We start from the raw sequence: 17350 nt of genomic DNA, 5'->3' as shown, positions 1-17350 counted from the left end.
TAAACTCAATCAAAGCACTTACATAGTTGGTATCAATAGGATTTCCATCTTCTGGATCCAACTTTACGACTCTCCCAACAATGCTGGCTATTTGATTTGCAACTTCTGCATTCAAAAATTCTGGTGGCATCTTTTTGACATCTATCCAGTACTGTTTTATATTTAAGTCGATGTTTCTTGCATCCATTGTGGGGTTCCACTCCTTAAGAACAATGAGATAACCATCCAGATTCCATGGAGCTCCAACCAACACATCATTGTATTCCCTCCATCCCTGAAAGTAAATGTGAAAATGTTTGTTCCTCTTTGCCTGATTTTAAAATGGCTGTGACCCCATGACATAATAACTTCATACTCTAATTTCCCAGTTGACATAGGAGTTTCATTCATCACTTTCCCTATAAGGCTTTTCTCACAGTCTCTAATTTCCTTACTGAGCTTGATATGAGGATCTGTAATTACTTTACAAACATCATCCACATCATTCAAGTTGGTTGAATTAATTTTTTCGATGAGTTCAGAAACCTCGCCATATGAAGTGTAATCAAACATTTTGATGAGAGACAAGAGAATACAAAGCAGGCTTGTGATGAAGAATTGAATTAACCATCCCCATTTTATAGATAGCTTGCATGATGTTCCATTGAAACGTGTATTAGGTTTCGGAAACTTTCCCCCAAATTTCATTTCATTCAGAAAAAAATTACTGGTGTCAATTGATTGAAGAAATTAAACATTAAATTTCGGGTAACTAACCAGCATATTTTGAGATCTTCATTGGTTGATGACAATTTTCCACTAACATCCATTTAATACAACCTTTGGAGAATTGGGACCAACGTTTGAAGACAGGAACATGTTAGAGCTCTGTGAATCGGGCGATTGGATCGGTGAAACCGAGTCAAATTAACGAAAGTTTTTCTCCTGATTTCTTATCCTTTCCTGATTTGATTCCTCTTCCGTGTGAATTTGCAGTAGTTTTTAACTCCTTTGGTTGATCTGAACATCTCATATTTAAAGTTTCTGTCTTATTTGTTGTTCTCTTTCCTTTGTTAATGTGATTTCAGTTCTTTCCATGAATAACAGGTAGTACTTTCATCGGGTCTTCGAATTACCACAAAAGATATTAGTTGGCAAAAGCTTAAAACTTATTTGCCATCTTACCAAGAAGTTCATAGATACAAATTTGTTATAGTCAGATCTTATTAGTGCAACTTAATAATTATGCTCTTATATTTTACACTAGGGTGTAACAGTAAAAATTTAAGTTGAGGTGAGAACTATGTGTTATGAGCTCATTTTACATTCATGACGAAAAAACTTATAACTAGGAACTTCTAGGATTTCGCCTCATAATTGGTGAAGCTTTGACAGAATCAGAGAACAATTTTGGGTTTAAGAAACGGAATTCATTCGACATTTCTACTTCTATCAAGAGCAGGACTGAGACACTAATACAACTTTATCTTGGGGAGATTTTCAGCGAAAATCTCTGAATAACTATCAAAACTTCGTTTTCAAATTTTATACATGCAGTATGTCTATCAAATGTTTTTCATGCATTTTCACTCATAATTGTATATAAATATGATGAAATACCACCAATATTCATAAAAATAAACAAATCTTCGTTCAAAATATTATAAAATCCAAGATCCATATAAATTTTAAAACTTAAACCTAGATTTTCCGGTCAATTCTAGCGTCGAGTCAACCGAGATTCAACCAAAATTTCCAGTAAGTTCCAGTCGAGTTCCATCTCAGCGGAATCCAACATTTTGTTATCTTAAATGCCGAAACTGGAATTTCCGGCACTTGAGCGAAACTAACTTTTAACTTTTCGACTTAAGCGGAAAAGTAAATCTCAAAAGTGTTCCCGGTGGCCAGCACTCCCTATATATACTAGATGACCGTGTGACTGTGTCCATCGAAGGAGCCGACCAAAGCTTTCACTTTCCATCACAAACAAGTCTCAGGTCCAAAACGTTAAGGGCAATATAGTACTCATAGAACTGAGAAGTCGAACCGGAATCGAAAACCCTTCTCCCTTCTTTTTCCTTCCACGCCTCTTTCTCTTTGTTTCTCCTCTCCCTCTCTGTCTACCAAAACCCATCCACCACCACCACCACCACACTCTCTGGTTTTGCATGAGGAAGAAAATTGTACGTATAATGAGTGAATCGTTTTCTGAGTCAGCCCGAGTCAGTAATTTCTTTGTCATACATCTCTGCTTCTGTAATTTTTGATTTTTTAATCTTTGATACTGCAATTAATTCTATCATTTTGTATCTTTTTATTCTATCAAATTGAAGTGTAAGAGCTTCAGTTCAATCAGTTTCTTAATTTCCCAACTAAAATTACTTGACCCACAGAGAAACAGAAAGAAAAAATGGTGAAACATCACAGCGACAGCGATGAAGACGAAACAATCTACTACCGTTACTCCTCCACCGGAACCCCTTCATCCTCCACCTCAAACCCCCAATCAAAACCCCAAAAATCCGGCAGCGGAGGCTTAGCCCCATCAAAATCAACCGTATACGTATCCAACCTAGATTACACTTTGACAAACTCCGACTTATTCACAATCTTCTCAACATTCGGCAAAGTAGCCAAAGTTACAGTACTGAAAGACCGTAATTCAAGACAGAGCCGGGGTGTTGCGTTTGTACTGTTCGTCTCTAAAGAAGATGCAAATAAAGCTGTGAAAGAGATGCAAGGTAAAATTCTGAATAAGAGAACTTTGAATGTGAAGATTGCTAGTGATAATGGAAGAGCAGCAGAGTTTATTAAGAAGAAGGTGTATAAAGATAAGAGTAAGTGTTATGAATGTGGTGAAGATGGGCATTTGAGTTATGAATGTCCTAAGAATCAATTGGGGAATAGAGAGAGACCCGTGCCGAAGAGGGTGAGGGGTGGTGGCGGCGGTGGAGGTGGTGGGAATGAGTTTTTGAGATTGGGGAATGGTGGTGGTGGTGGGGGTGTGGAGGAAGATGAGGAGGATTGGGGGAGTGGTGGTGAGAGGTTTGAAGATGATAACTGGGCATCTGTTGTTGATACTAGAGATGTTGAGGAGAGATTAAAGAAAGAGGAAATGGGGTTAGTGGAGAAGAAAGCTAAGAGAGCAAAGAAATCGAGTTATTTTAGTGATGAAAGTGGTGATGATGATTAGTTCTGATTGTGGGGGTTGCGATTCGAAAGCATTTAAAGGTATTTTTCGGTGCAAAGTGCAATTTGTTTCAATTACGGTTGTGTAGCTTTGTATTTCTGTATGACTTTGATATATGTTGTCCACTGGTATATCAGAGAACTTGCATAACTTTCATATTTTGGTTCTGGTAGTACTAGGAAATGGTTAAGCAAATGTGAAGAATGAAGGGCTTAAATAGGTTTTCTAGTGCGTTAACTAGCTTAAAAGAATGGTTTTTATTGTATTTTACTTGTTTAGTTTGCGGTTTGACTTTGATATATGCTTGAATATCTGTAATTTTGGTTGTTCATCCTGATAAGCTCAGTGGTAGCAAGCCTATTGTAGAAATATAATGTGTTTGTTGGAATGCATTCCAGTTGCCCATTTCTTTAAATTAACCATTATTGCTTCAAATTAATGGTTTTTGGGTTAAAATCAACACTTCCACAAATAATTTGCCATGAGGTTGTAGATCTGAGGATATACTAGTGTAGTGCTGGTTGTACATCACTTCCGTAACTCTTTACCACTACCCGCATCTCTTTGATCTCTCAAACCTTAGGCCTTAACCCACCTTTATCACTAGCTATAACTGATACCATCCTAACTTTTCCATTAAAACAAGTCTAGGACAGACTTAAGAATGTAATAGTTCTCTAATGGAGTTATGTAATAGTATACCAATTCCTTTGGCTTACCGCTGCTTCTATTGCTATGATGGAGTTATGGTTTCTAAGAAACAAAATAGTGTTTGAAAAGGCTAGTGCTAATGTGGAGGTTATGAAAAGAAGAATTCTTAAGTTCATTGGAGATTGTGAAATTAGAACGAGAGGGAAGATGTTCAAATCTCCATATGACCTTCAAGTTCTAAGGAGTTTTGGCATGAAATGTAGAATAGTTCATGATGTAAGAATGGTTGAATGTTTTTTTAGTCTGCCAAGGGAACACCATCTTATTCTTTGCTGTGACGGTGCATCCAGAGGCACTCCTGGAATTGCAGGCTATGGGTTTTTGGTAGAAATAATGTTGGTGATTTTGTTGTAGCTGTTTCAGGGGGTTTAGGCATTGCCTGTAACTATTTGGAGACTAGGCAGTTATATGTGCTGGTGAATGGGCTCTCATTTAGCATTTCAGCAGTGTTTGCTTCGGGAATGACTCTGGAGCAGCTATTTCAGCCTAGGCATCATCTCTAGATTGTACTGTTTTGCATCTGTCAAGTGTTACCTTTGTGCATAGCTTCGAAGAAACAAAATTTCTGCTGATAAGCTAGCTAAAAGGGGATCTGGTTTATGCAGAGGAGATATGATTGTACATTTGGTTAGGCCTCATTTTTTAGTGCATTGGAGTCCCGTAATCAATCTTATTATAGATTCTGTTGGAAATTTTAGTTTTTGCATTTGAGTGCGCCCAGGTTATAAGGTTGCCCTGAGCGGAACTCCTGTTCTTTTACTTGTGCTTTTTACCTTGTGGGTGTCTCATGTAAAGTTTTTGGTTGTTGATGCTTGATATATTGCTGAGCAAAAAACAACTCAGTACCATATATATGCAATTCATCTATAAATTGCTTCAAGTATTTTCAATGTTCCAATTGTTGTATGAAAATTAGAACCTTGTCGTACTTGCTATCTTTGTGTAGAATCTTCACCTGCATATCAACATTAGAGAGCATTGGTGTCATATAAACAGTTTGTCCTTGGTTACTTTACCTATGAGTTTTCCTACCTTGATTTACTCTTCGCTTTCTATCTTCTCTTTACCTAAGGGTTGTAACTTTCTTTTCTTTTTTTTTTTGCAGAAATGACAAATGTAGATCTAGAGCGGAAGTTAGAATTGTAAATTTCTAGGCATATGTAGCAGCAGAAGGTATAATGTACGATGGCAATTCTCTTGATAAGCATCCAATGGTGCCTCTTTAACCTGGAGGAATAAAATTTTATTCTAAATGTAAAATGTGTAAGAATTTTTATGGTCTGTGCACAATCTCTCTCCGTATCGAATAACATAGGGAAACCTGCGAAAAAACAAATAAAGATGCTCTGAGGCTCTACTAAGAAAGAAATCTATGCAAACATTAAAGTTGGAGTTTAGAAAGCATGCCTGCTCACTGTTTTGGCATACCATTGACACGCAATTTTTGGCTCACAGTCTCATGGCTTAAGGTTTCTAATTGATTCAAAAGCATTCAGTGGTGCAGTGGGTCTCCAGAACATTAAAACCTTTTGTAACAAGAAATCCTCACCAAAGTAGACCAGCCTGGCTTATAGATTTGTTTCTAAATTGTGTCGGACATGCATCAATTTTTCCCGGTTACACCATTTTTAATCAGTCACAAGTTCAAGTGGCGGCTAGCAGCTTTGTTTTGTTCCTGACATACTTGAATAACTTCCTACCGTAACAGAACCAAATTCCATGGGTTCAGGAAAGTCGAGTGACAATGGAAATTATAGAATATAGTGCTCAAAAATAGAAAATCTGAAGGTTTAAAGCCCATGTTACAGTCGCTATGTCAATATTTTCATTAGCTATCTGTAACAAAAATTCCTAACCTTAAATAACTGTTGTTAGCTTTATGAAGTCGAAACTAACGGTAAATAAAATTATGGTTGGCTAATTACCAACAAAAACCAACCGTAACCTTGACTTGAGCAATTTAGCATAACTCAGGATTTTTTATGGTTTAACAAAACAACAAAAAAGAAACGTATCAAAATTACGGTTGGTTTATTTTAAATCAAACCGAATCGTAATTAATTTTTAAAACTTCAAAATGTCGTTATTCGGGAATATATAGGGTTAGGTTTTATGAGATTCGAACCCAAAGTATTTACGGTCAGTAAATTGAACATATCTAACCATAATTGGTTCTAAAAACCTAATTTTCTACTTATTTCAGTAAATCAAACAATTTCAAATACAAAACTGGAAAAAAAATAGATGAGTTTATGTCGAGTCATACATAACATACCATTGGGTGCGGTTGAGGAGTTTGAAATTGTACACCGACTTTTCTTGGCTTTCTTGATTGGGTTGTTGAATTTCTTCGTTGGATTATTGTCAATTACCATCACTACTTTGATGAGGAGAAGAGATGAAAGAAAAACTGATTTTGATTTTAGGTTTTTTTTTTCTTAGAAGCATGTAAAACAAATAACAAAACTAGACATAAATTACACGTTGATATCTTGTACCCACTTAGTCTTCTGAAAGAATTTGTCTGATAAAATTGGGATTGTCCGGTCCCAAATAGTTGTCGATAAGTTTCCTGCTTGGCTTCCATCAGCTCCGTAGTTTGCTAAACCATCTGCCGCTTGATTTCCTTCTCTATAGTTGTGCTGAATAATACATTGTGAAATTTGTCGCATTTTTTGTTTGATTTCGGAAATCATTTCTGCAATATATCATGAGGCCCCTGTGTCGGTTTTTATGAAGCGCATCAAGTTTTCTGAATCTGTTTCAAAGATAACCTTTGTCCATTATATTTCCGTCGTCGTCCTTGTATCCAGAAGAGTTGTCCACATTTCATCTACTAGGGCTGTAGTTATTCCTAGAGGTTGTGCTAGAGCCATCACAATCTGAGAACTCGAGTCCCTGCAAATAAATCCCGCTCCCGCCATTCCTGGGTGTCCCATCGCAACCCCATCAGTGTTGATCTTTAACCAGTCTTGTTCCGTTCTGCTACATCCTGCTAGTATTGTTGTTAATCTGGTATTTATTGACGTGGCTGTAACCGGTGGATCTCCAGGTAAAACTGGTGGCATTACCTTTTTTTCCCATTCGAATTCCTATTATTGCCGTCAGTGCCAGAAATTTATCGGGAGTTGTATGTTGATGGTTGAAAACTAGATCATTTTTGGATGTCCATAGGGTCCAGAAGAGAAAGCAGAAGGTTGATATTGATGGGGTTTCGTTTGCTTGTTGTATAACCTGTGAAATGGTAGATTGATTGTTTATGGAGATGTGGGAAAAGATATTAGCTTGGGTTGTTGATATGAAAGCTAAAAGGTTGTTCCAGGTAGCTGACGTCATTGTGCAGTGAATAAGCATGTGTTCTGCTGTTTCTGGTTGAGTGTTGCAGCGTGGGCATCAGTTAGAGTTGGTGAGATTGATACGATGTAAAACAGAATAGGTCGGCGGACCTTCGTTTATAGCTTTCCACAAGAAAAACTTAATTTTTGGTGGACAAGGCAATTTCCAAATGAATTTGGTGGGTGGGAGGGAATTTAGGTTTCTTTTTATAGATAGGTTTAAATAGGTGGAAGGGCAAACTAGGCTTTTTAAATGCCTGTAGAACACCACCTAACCAACCAAATAGATATTAGGATCATGGGTGAAGCCCCTATATTGGAATGTAAAGCACCTGTATTAAGTCTCTTAATATAAAGAATTGTTAATTAAATAATTTAAGTTGTATTGGTAATAATCCACATTAAGGTGTGTTTATGGTAAATTCATGCACTAAGACTAGCTTAAGGTAAATTGCTAAATCTAGTTAAAGATTATTGGTGAGTTGCAACATGTAGCCATAAGGTGTGTCTCTTCAACTCATGATTGAAAGGTTAGAGAGATATATGACAAGTATAATTAAGACTCCTTTGTTACCTCATGCATAAAATAAAAAAGATTACTCCCTCCATTTTAAAAAATAGGCTTATTTGGTTTGCACAAAGATTAAGAAAACTAATTATCGTAGTTACTTTTTCATGCGTTTCCCTAATTTGTCATTGGATCCACTCATTTGATATTAGGGAAAAGGGGAGTGAGAAGCAGTCTTATTTTTGTGTTAAGAGAGAAAAGGAAAAGAGAGAGAGAAGTGGTTCGTCTATGGGTAGACTAGTAAAATTATAACATTTGACTTTCCATTTATGGAAATAAGCCTATTATTTTGACATACCCAGATAAGAAAACAAGCCTCTTTTTAAGAAACAGAGGAAGTATGTTGTCTCTGCCAATTAAGCGTGAGGAAATTGAAATAAAAGTCCAAGTCATTAACTTATCATTATCATAGATATTATCTCTTTATTTCTCTTCTGGATCAGTTTTCGCTAATGGTGTCGAAGCTGTAGAACATGTTTGTATTGTGAACGTTGTTCATGAATGGATTATGCTTGTTATATGTGGAGTTTATGTGATCCTCTGACATTTTCAATATTGGGTTACTCAATGTTAGCATTTGGTAAAGTATATATCATGTTTAAGCTTCATTAATCATAATAAAAATGTCGAAATCCTAATATACTTATTATGTTAGATCATTGTTCCATTGAACCCACAAGTATTGGTATATCAAGCTGGTTGTGAATGTTGATTGTTAAATGACCAAAACTATTTCTTTGTATAAGTCTACTAAAGTCAGTTTCAGACTAGGATTAGGTTAGGTAGCTCATAAGTCACCGATAACCCTTTAAGATTGACAACTAAAGATCGCACGAAGATATCAACGAGAAATTCATCAACAGAGGTAAGTGAAGACTTAATTCTTGTTTGAATCATTGTTTTATACTTATCTTTCTTTTGAGACAATGTCGTTAGCTCCAGTAGTTAATGATGTACAACGAAAAATCTTATCACAAAATTAACTTTGTGATATTGTCTAGTGGAATTTCAAGTTGAAGCTCGCTCTTGACTGTTTTCGAAACTAGGACTCAAGCAAGAGAAGTTCAAAGGAGTTACTGCATTTGCAGTTGCAAACAAATCTAATTGTTCAACAAACTTTGCTTCCGAAGTCCCTAAAACTCTAAGCTATATATTGAGTTTGCGGATTGATTTGTAATCGTACAAAGTACTTATACAAGAATCAATTCATGAATATTAAGCCACGGTTTGCAAGGATTGCATTATTAAATTCATAAATGTTTTTGTTCATGAGTATGAGAATAATACTTGGCCAATTTTACAACTTGAACCACTGTGTTCGCCAAGGAGGTACGCGAATAATAGCTCCGGACCTTGGCATGTCCAGCCGTTCGCGTACCAGGTACGCGACCAGCCGTCCCGGACCTAACTCAGGTAGAACCGTTCGCATACTAGATACGCAAACAAGGTTCTCAGAATTTAACAGTTAAAACCGTTCGCATACTAGGTACGCAAACAAGGTTCCCGTAACTGAATCATTACAAAACAGTTCGCATACTAGGTATGCATACCGTGTTGTATCCAGACATGGTTAATTGTTCTAAAGTCCCATAGCTGTCTCACACAAACTATTAGCTTCAAGTAATTTTCAAATGATCGAATGATCAATACGAAACTTTCCAAGTCGACAATAATTTGATTGTGTCATACAAATCATGTAAAATGTTTCAAGGCAATTTCCATATGATCATATTTTGACTTAATATTTAGTTTCCAACAAATAAATTCTTTCTAACCAAACCCGTTAAGAATAATGATGAACATAGTTAAAACAAAAAGCTTCAAACACATATTTCAAGAAATAGATAAGCGAGATAAACTCATCTTGAAATATCAAATGCATATAATGTAAAAGTCTATATAGCTATACGACTTAGTTTCATTAGGAGATAGAATATAATAGACTTCTGAGTGATAGATAAGTTTTAGTCTCCACATACCTTTTGTTGATGAAGTTCCTCCAAGCTCCCCTCGGTAGATCTTCGTCTTCAATCGATGAACGCCGTGAATTCTAAAGCTCAACTACACATTATATCCTAATCTAAGACATGGCTATGAGTAGACTAGAAATCAAGACTATAGTTTTGATCAACTAAACTTGACAAACAAGCTTGAGATATCAACACTTGCGAGTTCGATCGAGTAGTGCTTTAACAATCTCCCCCTTGTCAATTTTAGTGACAAAACTATCAATACATATGGATTACAAAATAAATAAACTTTGTAGCTTCTTACCATCATGCTTGATTTCCTTGGCTCTTCAACATTCCTTGAATCCTTCGCTACTCAAAGTACTCCAGCGATTTTAAATGTGCTCAACTCAGTATCATTATTGTTGAAGATTCATATACATAACAATAAGAAAACAGATTTTCTCAATCATTGTTATACAATGTCATAGTATTATTACACAGCATCAAAGTCCAATTGCATCACAACTTTGACAATAATACTATGGTGATATGTTTCACTACCCCTTAGTCAATACTTCCATCTCACAATGAAAACCACTCCCCCTTACTTAATGATCCGTAAACCATATATTATGTAGTGTGAAATACCAAATAATTCCCCCTCTTTTTGTCAATATAAATTGACAAAGGTACGAAAACTACGAGATCATAATGAAATTCTCAAAGAGATAATTCATGACTAAAAGAGAACATCTCACCTTTGTTTCGATGATTTCACATAGTCGGAACTTAGTGTATTGATCAAGAAGTTTATAAAGATACAACATAACTCCTACAATTTTCCACTGCCGCACTTCCCACAAAGATTTGGCAATTAAGCACAAGTTCATATAAGAACTCTCCCCCATAAAATGTTATTCCCGAAAGAACAACAAGAGCGACCTTACTTTTACAAGAAAAGAAGGATTTCCCTGGACATTAACAAATCACGTGAATTTGTATCCAAAAAACTCAAATAAATTAACCACAAGAGTCCTTATTGATTTATTTAATCGTAAACGCTCAACATAAGAAAACATACGGATCCATACAATACTTTCATATAGAAGTTGATCAGTGAAAGATCGATACTGCAAAATATTCAAAAGTTCATTCTATCTTTTATTAATATTTGCATAAAAACATAATAGACTTAACTTTTGAGCATATGAGATAAGCATAGTTCACGGACATAAACATACATATATATCTCATAAAGTATTTTTGCAATATATAAAACCAATAAAGATTAATACTGCAAAATCATATTCCAAATAACTTAGAATTTAAATAAATAAATCTAAAAACATTGCAAGATGAAAATTGTTGAAATAGCTATGTGTAATCACAATATTTGTTATTCCAAGACCTAGTTATCCTTCTTGAAACATAAGAATAAATTCTCATAAGAAGTTTCCTAGACAAACTAAAGCAAGAAACAAATGGCATTTCACTTACTTTGAAGACTCTTCTCATATTCCCTATATTCATCAGGCTAATCTTCGATTAGATCAATCTTGGATTCGAGATTATCCATCTTGTCCTCAAGTCTTTTGGTTGAAGATTCAAGTTCACTTTTCAAAACACGTACTTGTTCCAAGACAAGATTCATGGTTAGTGAGAGATTTTTAAAATCAGAGACAGTGGGATTCATATTTGAGGAGGAATCACATTTATCTTGACACATCTCATTATCAGAAGGATCAAAACGAATTTTCTTAGAGGAAAAGAGAACAGTCCATACATCATCTTTTTTACTAGAAAGACTTGACGAGGACATGATAAAAAAGTAAATGAAATGCTTTCTTCAGGGAATGCAATCTTCCACTCTTAAAAGAATAAGATATGGAATAAATTCCCCAAAAGACCTTTTACCAAAACCCTAACAGAATTTTGGATATCCCAAAAGGACTTTACTAGGAAAACCGTACACATACCCAGGATGTGTACACGCAATTTTAACAACCAGAAACACAACAAACGGTTCTTAGCTCAATAAACGAATTTAGAACACAAGAAGGAGACACATAAACTCATTTAACTAAAGAATTATGAAAACATCAGAAACCTTTTCATACCCCTCTTGGAGATTATGGTTCTTGTCCAGGGGAAAACAAGAAAAATCTCAGAAATAATTACAACTTGCAATTTCTTCCATCCAACACAGGATCAGGTGGTTTCTCAGAAGATGAGGATGATTTGTTTATTCATTGTTTCTGATTTCTCTTTATGGAGGGAAGGTCAAAAGAGGACATTTTCCTTTCCCACAAAGTTCTGAATGCTCTGTTTATTGATTTTTGCAGGCTATGAATGGTTATGAATATTTCTTTCAAACCTGATGTTGATTTCTTATGAGATTTTCTTTTCTTCTTCTGATATAGTGAATTAACAGAAGAAGACTTTTCAAGAACCTTTGTGCAATCCATCTTTGGGTGATCCTGATTTTTACACAAGGAAGACTTAGGATTTGTTGTGTCCTTGTATTTGATCACATCCTTCTCTTTACACGAAGAACTTGAACATGACAAATTTTCAGGAGCAGTATGTTGATTGGGTTTAAAAGGGTTTTTCGAAGAGAATCAATCCTTCCTCTTGTGACCACGATAGAGAGACATCGTTGTATTAATTTTTTCAGTTGACATTCCAGATTTTCAATCTTTTTAATCCAGACTTCCCTGTCCAGTTGAAACATACTCTTTATTGAGTGCATATCTTTGGTCAAGAAATCAATTTTCTCTTCTGGGGAAGTTAGATTGTTTATCATGGAATAATCAGAGATGTTGGAGAGACAAGTGTGATTATCAGCAAAGTAAGTGAAAGAACTTTCACAGGCTTCTTCCTAGGGACAGTAGTCGAGATTTGGCATCCATGCTTTGGTTTTCTCACTAACCACATTAGTAGGACAACCAGAGATATGATGACCATATTTATAGCACTTTGAACGAATTCCATTATCATAGTCTTTGTGAACTTTCCCATCCATTTCATTGATTGATGAAGAAGTTTTTTTACGAGACTTTCTTTTTCTCTGTCTAAGAGTTTTCTTTAATTGTTGTACAGACAGTGACAGAGTCGAGTTAAAGCAATTCCCATCCTTCATATTAATCAATTCAGGACATAGAGAATTTACATCAGGTGTAGCAACAGAATTGCTAGGCACGAAAAGTTTTTATCTTTTACTTAGTTCAAGATCAAAAATCTTTAGCTTTCCAACAAGAGTATTTGTGGAAAGTGTTTCAAGGTTATTTCCCTCAACGATGGCATGTTTCTTCGAATCGTATCTAGATGGCAGCGATTTGAGAATTTTCATCGCAATGTCCTTTTCAGGAATAGTCTTACCCAATGCAAAAGATGCATTAACAATTTCAGACACTTTGTGATTAAACTAATCAAATGAATCTTCATCAGCCATACAAAGGTTTTCCTAGTTAGAATTTAGGTTTTGAAGCCTAGCTTCTTTATCAGAGGTATTCTTTACAAATATGGTTCCTAAGATATCCCAAGAATCTTTAGACTTATTGCATGTAGTCACATGGTGCTGAAGATCTGGGGTAATGGTATGGATAATAACATTTTAAACCGTCAGAATTTTGCTTTGCAGCGCGAATCTCGACAGGCTCATACTCACCAATATCCTTTGGAACATTTACACCGTCTACTGTAACCATTGGAGGATTATATCCATTAACAGTGTGAACCCATAATTGAAAATCTCGTGCTTGTAGAAAAGCACGCATAAAAAATTTCCACCATAATTAATTCGATCCATCTAAGACTAGCGGTACGTTTATAGAGATAGCACTTCTGTCCATAGAGTCAGATTGCTACAAACACAGACTTATGAGGTTTTAGCGTGTTTGCCTGCTCTGATACCAATTGAAAAAGCGGGGGTATAACAACCATACTCAATAATTCGTTCGACAATCTGTATGGACTAACTCCAACATTATTCCTAGAGCACCAGCTTGTAAAGCGAGCTCTATCAAGAAAGATATCAAAGAGTTATATCTCTTTTTCTCAATTCAATCAGCAAATCAAACAGATAGAAATCTATGAGCCTGATTGATATGAGGAATACTTGGACGGTACCAAAGACCAGTGTCCAAGTGTCAATCAATTTATATCCAACAACCAAAGGTCAGATTTACCAATTGGATGAACTACGTACAACTTGTGATATTTGAATTATATAAAAATATAATGCGGAAAAGAAATAACACAGACACCAGAAATTTTGTTAACGAGGAAACCGCAAATGCATAAAAACCTCGGGACCTAGTCCAGATTTGAACACCACACTGTATTAAGACGCTACAGACACTAGACTACTACAAGTTAACTTCGGACTGGATTGTAGTTGAGCCTTAACCATGTCACTGATTAGGGTACAGTCGCGTTCTTTACGCCTCTGGAACCACGTCAGATTCTGCGCACTTGATTCTCTTAGCTGATCTCACCCACAACTAAGAGTTCCTACGACCCAAAGTCAAAGACTTACAAAAAAAATCTGTCTCCCACAGATAAGTCTATTCTGATAGATAAATCTGTATCCCACATAAGCACCTACAAAGTTTTGTTCCGTTTTATGATAAATCAAGGTGAAATGGAACCAACTAATAATCCGGTCTTATACTCCCGAAAAGCATCCTAGAAATATTAGTCACCTCACAATAACTTAACTATATGGTAGTAGAAGAAGTTACTACGGAACCACAAAGTCTGAGACGAAGAACTTTGTGATTACTTTTTATATCTTACCTATCGAAGATAAATCTCGATCAAATCTTAGAGAAGATAATACTCAATACGATAGAACAAGCAAAATTAGAATTCACAACTACATAGAAAATAGTTAGATCTGACTTCACGAATCCCAAATGAAGTCTTCAAGTCGTTAACCTAATATGGTTTTGGAAAAATCTAGGTTAAAGGAAAATCGACTCTAGTCGCAACTTGGACAAAAGAAAGTGCCAGGATTAGGTTTTCCAGTTGCTAGAGTTCTCCCTTATATAGTCTTTCAAATCAGGGTTTGCTTATAATCAAACCTAAGATAGCTTAGTAACAAAGCATTCAGTATTCACCGTTAGATGAAATCATGATTTAAGATTCAAGCTAAGTTTGCTTAGGAATAAAGAAATTAATCTCCATCGTTAGATGATCTTAGCTTGTTACACACAAATGAAATATACCTTCATTTAGATATGGGCAACCGTACCTAAACGTATATATTGAGTTGGCTCAATAACAGTTAACCGAAGTTAGCCATATGAACGCTTTTGTCTTAACCACATTCATCTAACACTTTTAGATCAAATATGATGATCAATCAAACATGAAAGATAATCAAATGAATCTTATTGTGTTTCAATAGAGTTGTTCAATTATTCACTATCTCATAGAAATATATATGAACAAATTGAAACAAAATCGGATTGATTCATAATCGTACAAAGTACTTATACAAGAATCAATTCATGAACATTAAGCCACGGTTTGCATTCCTTAATTCATAAATGTTTTTTTTCATGAGTATGAGAATCTACTTGGCCGATTTTAGAACTTGAACCAATGTGTTCGCCAACCAGGTACGCGAACAACAACTCCGGACCTTGCCATGTTCAGATGTTCGTATTCCAGGTATGCAACCAGCAATCCAAACCTAACTCAGGTAGAGCCATTCGCATACTAGGTATGCAAACAAGGTTCCCAGACTTTATCAGTTAAAACCATTCGCATACTAGGTACACAAGCAATGTTCCGAACCTGAATCATTACAAAACAGTTGCATACTAGGTATGCATACCGTGTTGTATCCTGACATGGTTAATTGTTCTAAACTCCCATTTCAATCATTGAAACATCCTTAGAAGACGACAATAACTGTCTCACACAAACTATTAGCTTTAAGTAATTTTCAAGTGATTGAATGATCAATACGAAACTTTCCAAGTCGACATCAGATGATTGTCTCACACAAATCATGTAAGATATTTCAAGGAAATTTCCACATGATCATCTTTTGACTTAATATTTAGTTTCCAATAAATAAATTGTTTCCAATTAAACTCGTCAAGAATAATGATGGACATAGTTAAAGCAAAAATCTCCCAACACATATTTCGAGAAACAGATAAGCGAGATAAACTCATCTCGAAATATCAAATGTGTATAATATAAAAGTCTATATAGCTATACGACTTAGTCTCATAAGGAGATATAATAGAATAAACTTCTGAGTGATAGATAGGTTTTAGTCTCCACATACCTTTTGTTGATGAAGTTCCTCGAAGCTCCCCTCAGTAGATCTTCGTCTTCAATCGATGAACTCCGTGAACTCTAAAGCTCAACTACGAATTCTATCCTAATCCGAGACATAACCATAAGTAGACTAGAAATCAAGACTATAGTTTTGATCAACTAAACTTGACAAACAAGCTTGAGATAACAACGCATGCGAGTTCGACCGAGCAATGCTCTAACAACAAAGAAAATAGTTATTGATGATCTCACCAAGAAGGCAAAGAGACAAGGAAAAAAAGACTGAGTTTGACTCCGTTTTCGCCGGTTTTTCGTCCGCTTATTCCTCTCTTCGACGAAAGTATTATAAACCAAACAATTTTTTTTTTTAACTAATCATAAAGTTTTCAAGTTAGTTTTTATGGTTCACCTAACCACATATGATCGAACCCGACCTGGAAAGTTGCACATTCGTCTCGTGGCATTAGACCATTAGTCACGCCTTAAAATAAATCAGCACAATGCACACATCAATGTGTAATTGACTAGTCATCATCTATAAGAAACTTCGAGTCACCAAAAGATTCCCATTCTTACATCTCAGGACAATCCAACAGATATTAACCATTTATTCTCATTCATTGGGATTCTTGAAACCACGTCCAGTTATTTTTTATCTTGATAACTTGAGCATCCTAATCATGATCGATTGTTGAGATGCTTACTTGATCAAGATAGATAGAAATCATCAAAGTTCTTTTCGTCTCAGACTTTGTTGATTCCACAAGTTTTATACTTGTGAGGTGAGTAATAATCTAGGCTGCATTTCGGGTTGCATAAGTCCATATTTTGATGTTATCTAGACTTTGTCTATTGCTATCGATTTTCATCACCTTGATCTAACTTTTGATAGCAAAGGAAATCACATATAGGCTCAATTTATGGGAGGCAAATTGGTTTAAAGTCTTCAACTGAGTTGAAGCAACTCTTAGTTAGTGTGACATCAGCTAATTAAGGGAATCGATTGCGCGGAGTCCTGCTGGGATTCAAGAGGCGTAAGGAACGCGACTGTAACTGAATTACTGGGAGGTGGGAGGGTTTAATTCGGTCTCAACTACATTCCAGTACGAAGTTAATTGGTAGTAGGCTAGTGTCTGTAGCAGCTTAATACAGTTTGGTGTTCAAGTTAGACCAGGTCCCAGGGTTTTTTGCATTTGCGGTTTCCTCGTTAACAAAACTTGTGGTGTCTGTGTTATTTATTTTTCCGCATTATATTTCTTATCATTATAATTGAATATCACAGGTTGTGCGTTAATCAATCATAGTAGGTACATCCGAC

At 35.7% G+C, this 17350-nt stretch overlaps 1 protein-coding gene across 2 annotated transcripts; it reads left to right on the top strand.

The window, feature by feature from the left end:
• Nucleotides 1–1947: 1947 nt before the first annotated feature.
• On the top strand, nucleotides 1948–5238 carry LOC113308873 (U11/U12 small nuclear ribonucleoprotein 31 kDa protein-like). 2 transcript variants are annotated; one of them, XM_026557321.1, is made up of 3 exons: nucleotides 1948–2162; nucleotides 2373–3210; nucleotides 4986–5238. In XM_026557321.1, exon 2 carries the CDS (start codon nucleotides 2390–2392, stop codon nucleotides 3170–3172), a length of 783 nt encoding a protein of 260 aa, XP_026413106.1. In that variant the 5' UTR covers nucleotides 1948–2162; nucleotides 2373–2389; the 3' UTR covers nucleotides 3173–3210; nucleotides 4986–5238. The 2 variants fall into 2 exon arrangements, with proteins under 2 accessions (XP_026413106.1, XP_026413105.1); XM_026557320.1 differs by having other exon boundaries at nucleotides 1948–3210.
• Nucleotides 5239–17350: the final 12112 nt, after the last annotated feature.

The sequence above is a fragment of the Papaver somniferum genome, chromosome 9, assembly GCF_003573695.1.
Source record: "Papaver somniferum cultivar HN1 chromosome 9, ASM357369v1, whole genome shotgun sequence".
NCBI classification, from domain to species: domain Eukaryota; kingdom Viridiplantae; phylum Streptophyta; class Magnoliopsida; order Ranunculales; family Papaveraceae; genus Papaver; species Papaver somniferum.
The sequence above is the reverse complement of the archived record's forward strand: the minus strand, read 5'-3'. Positions and strand labels throughout refer to the sequence as shown.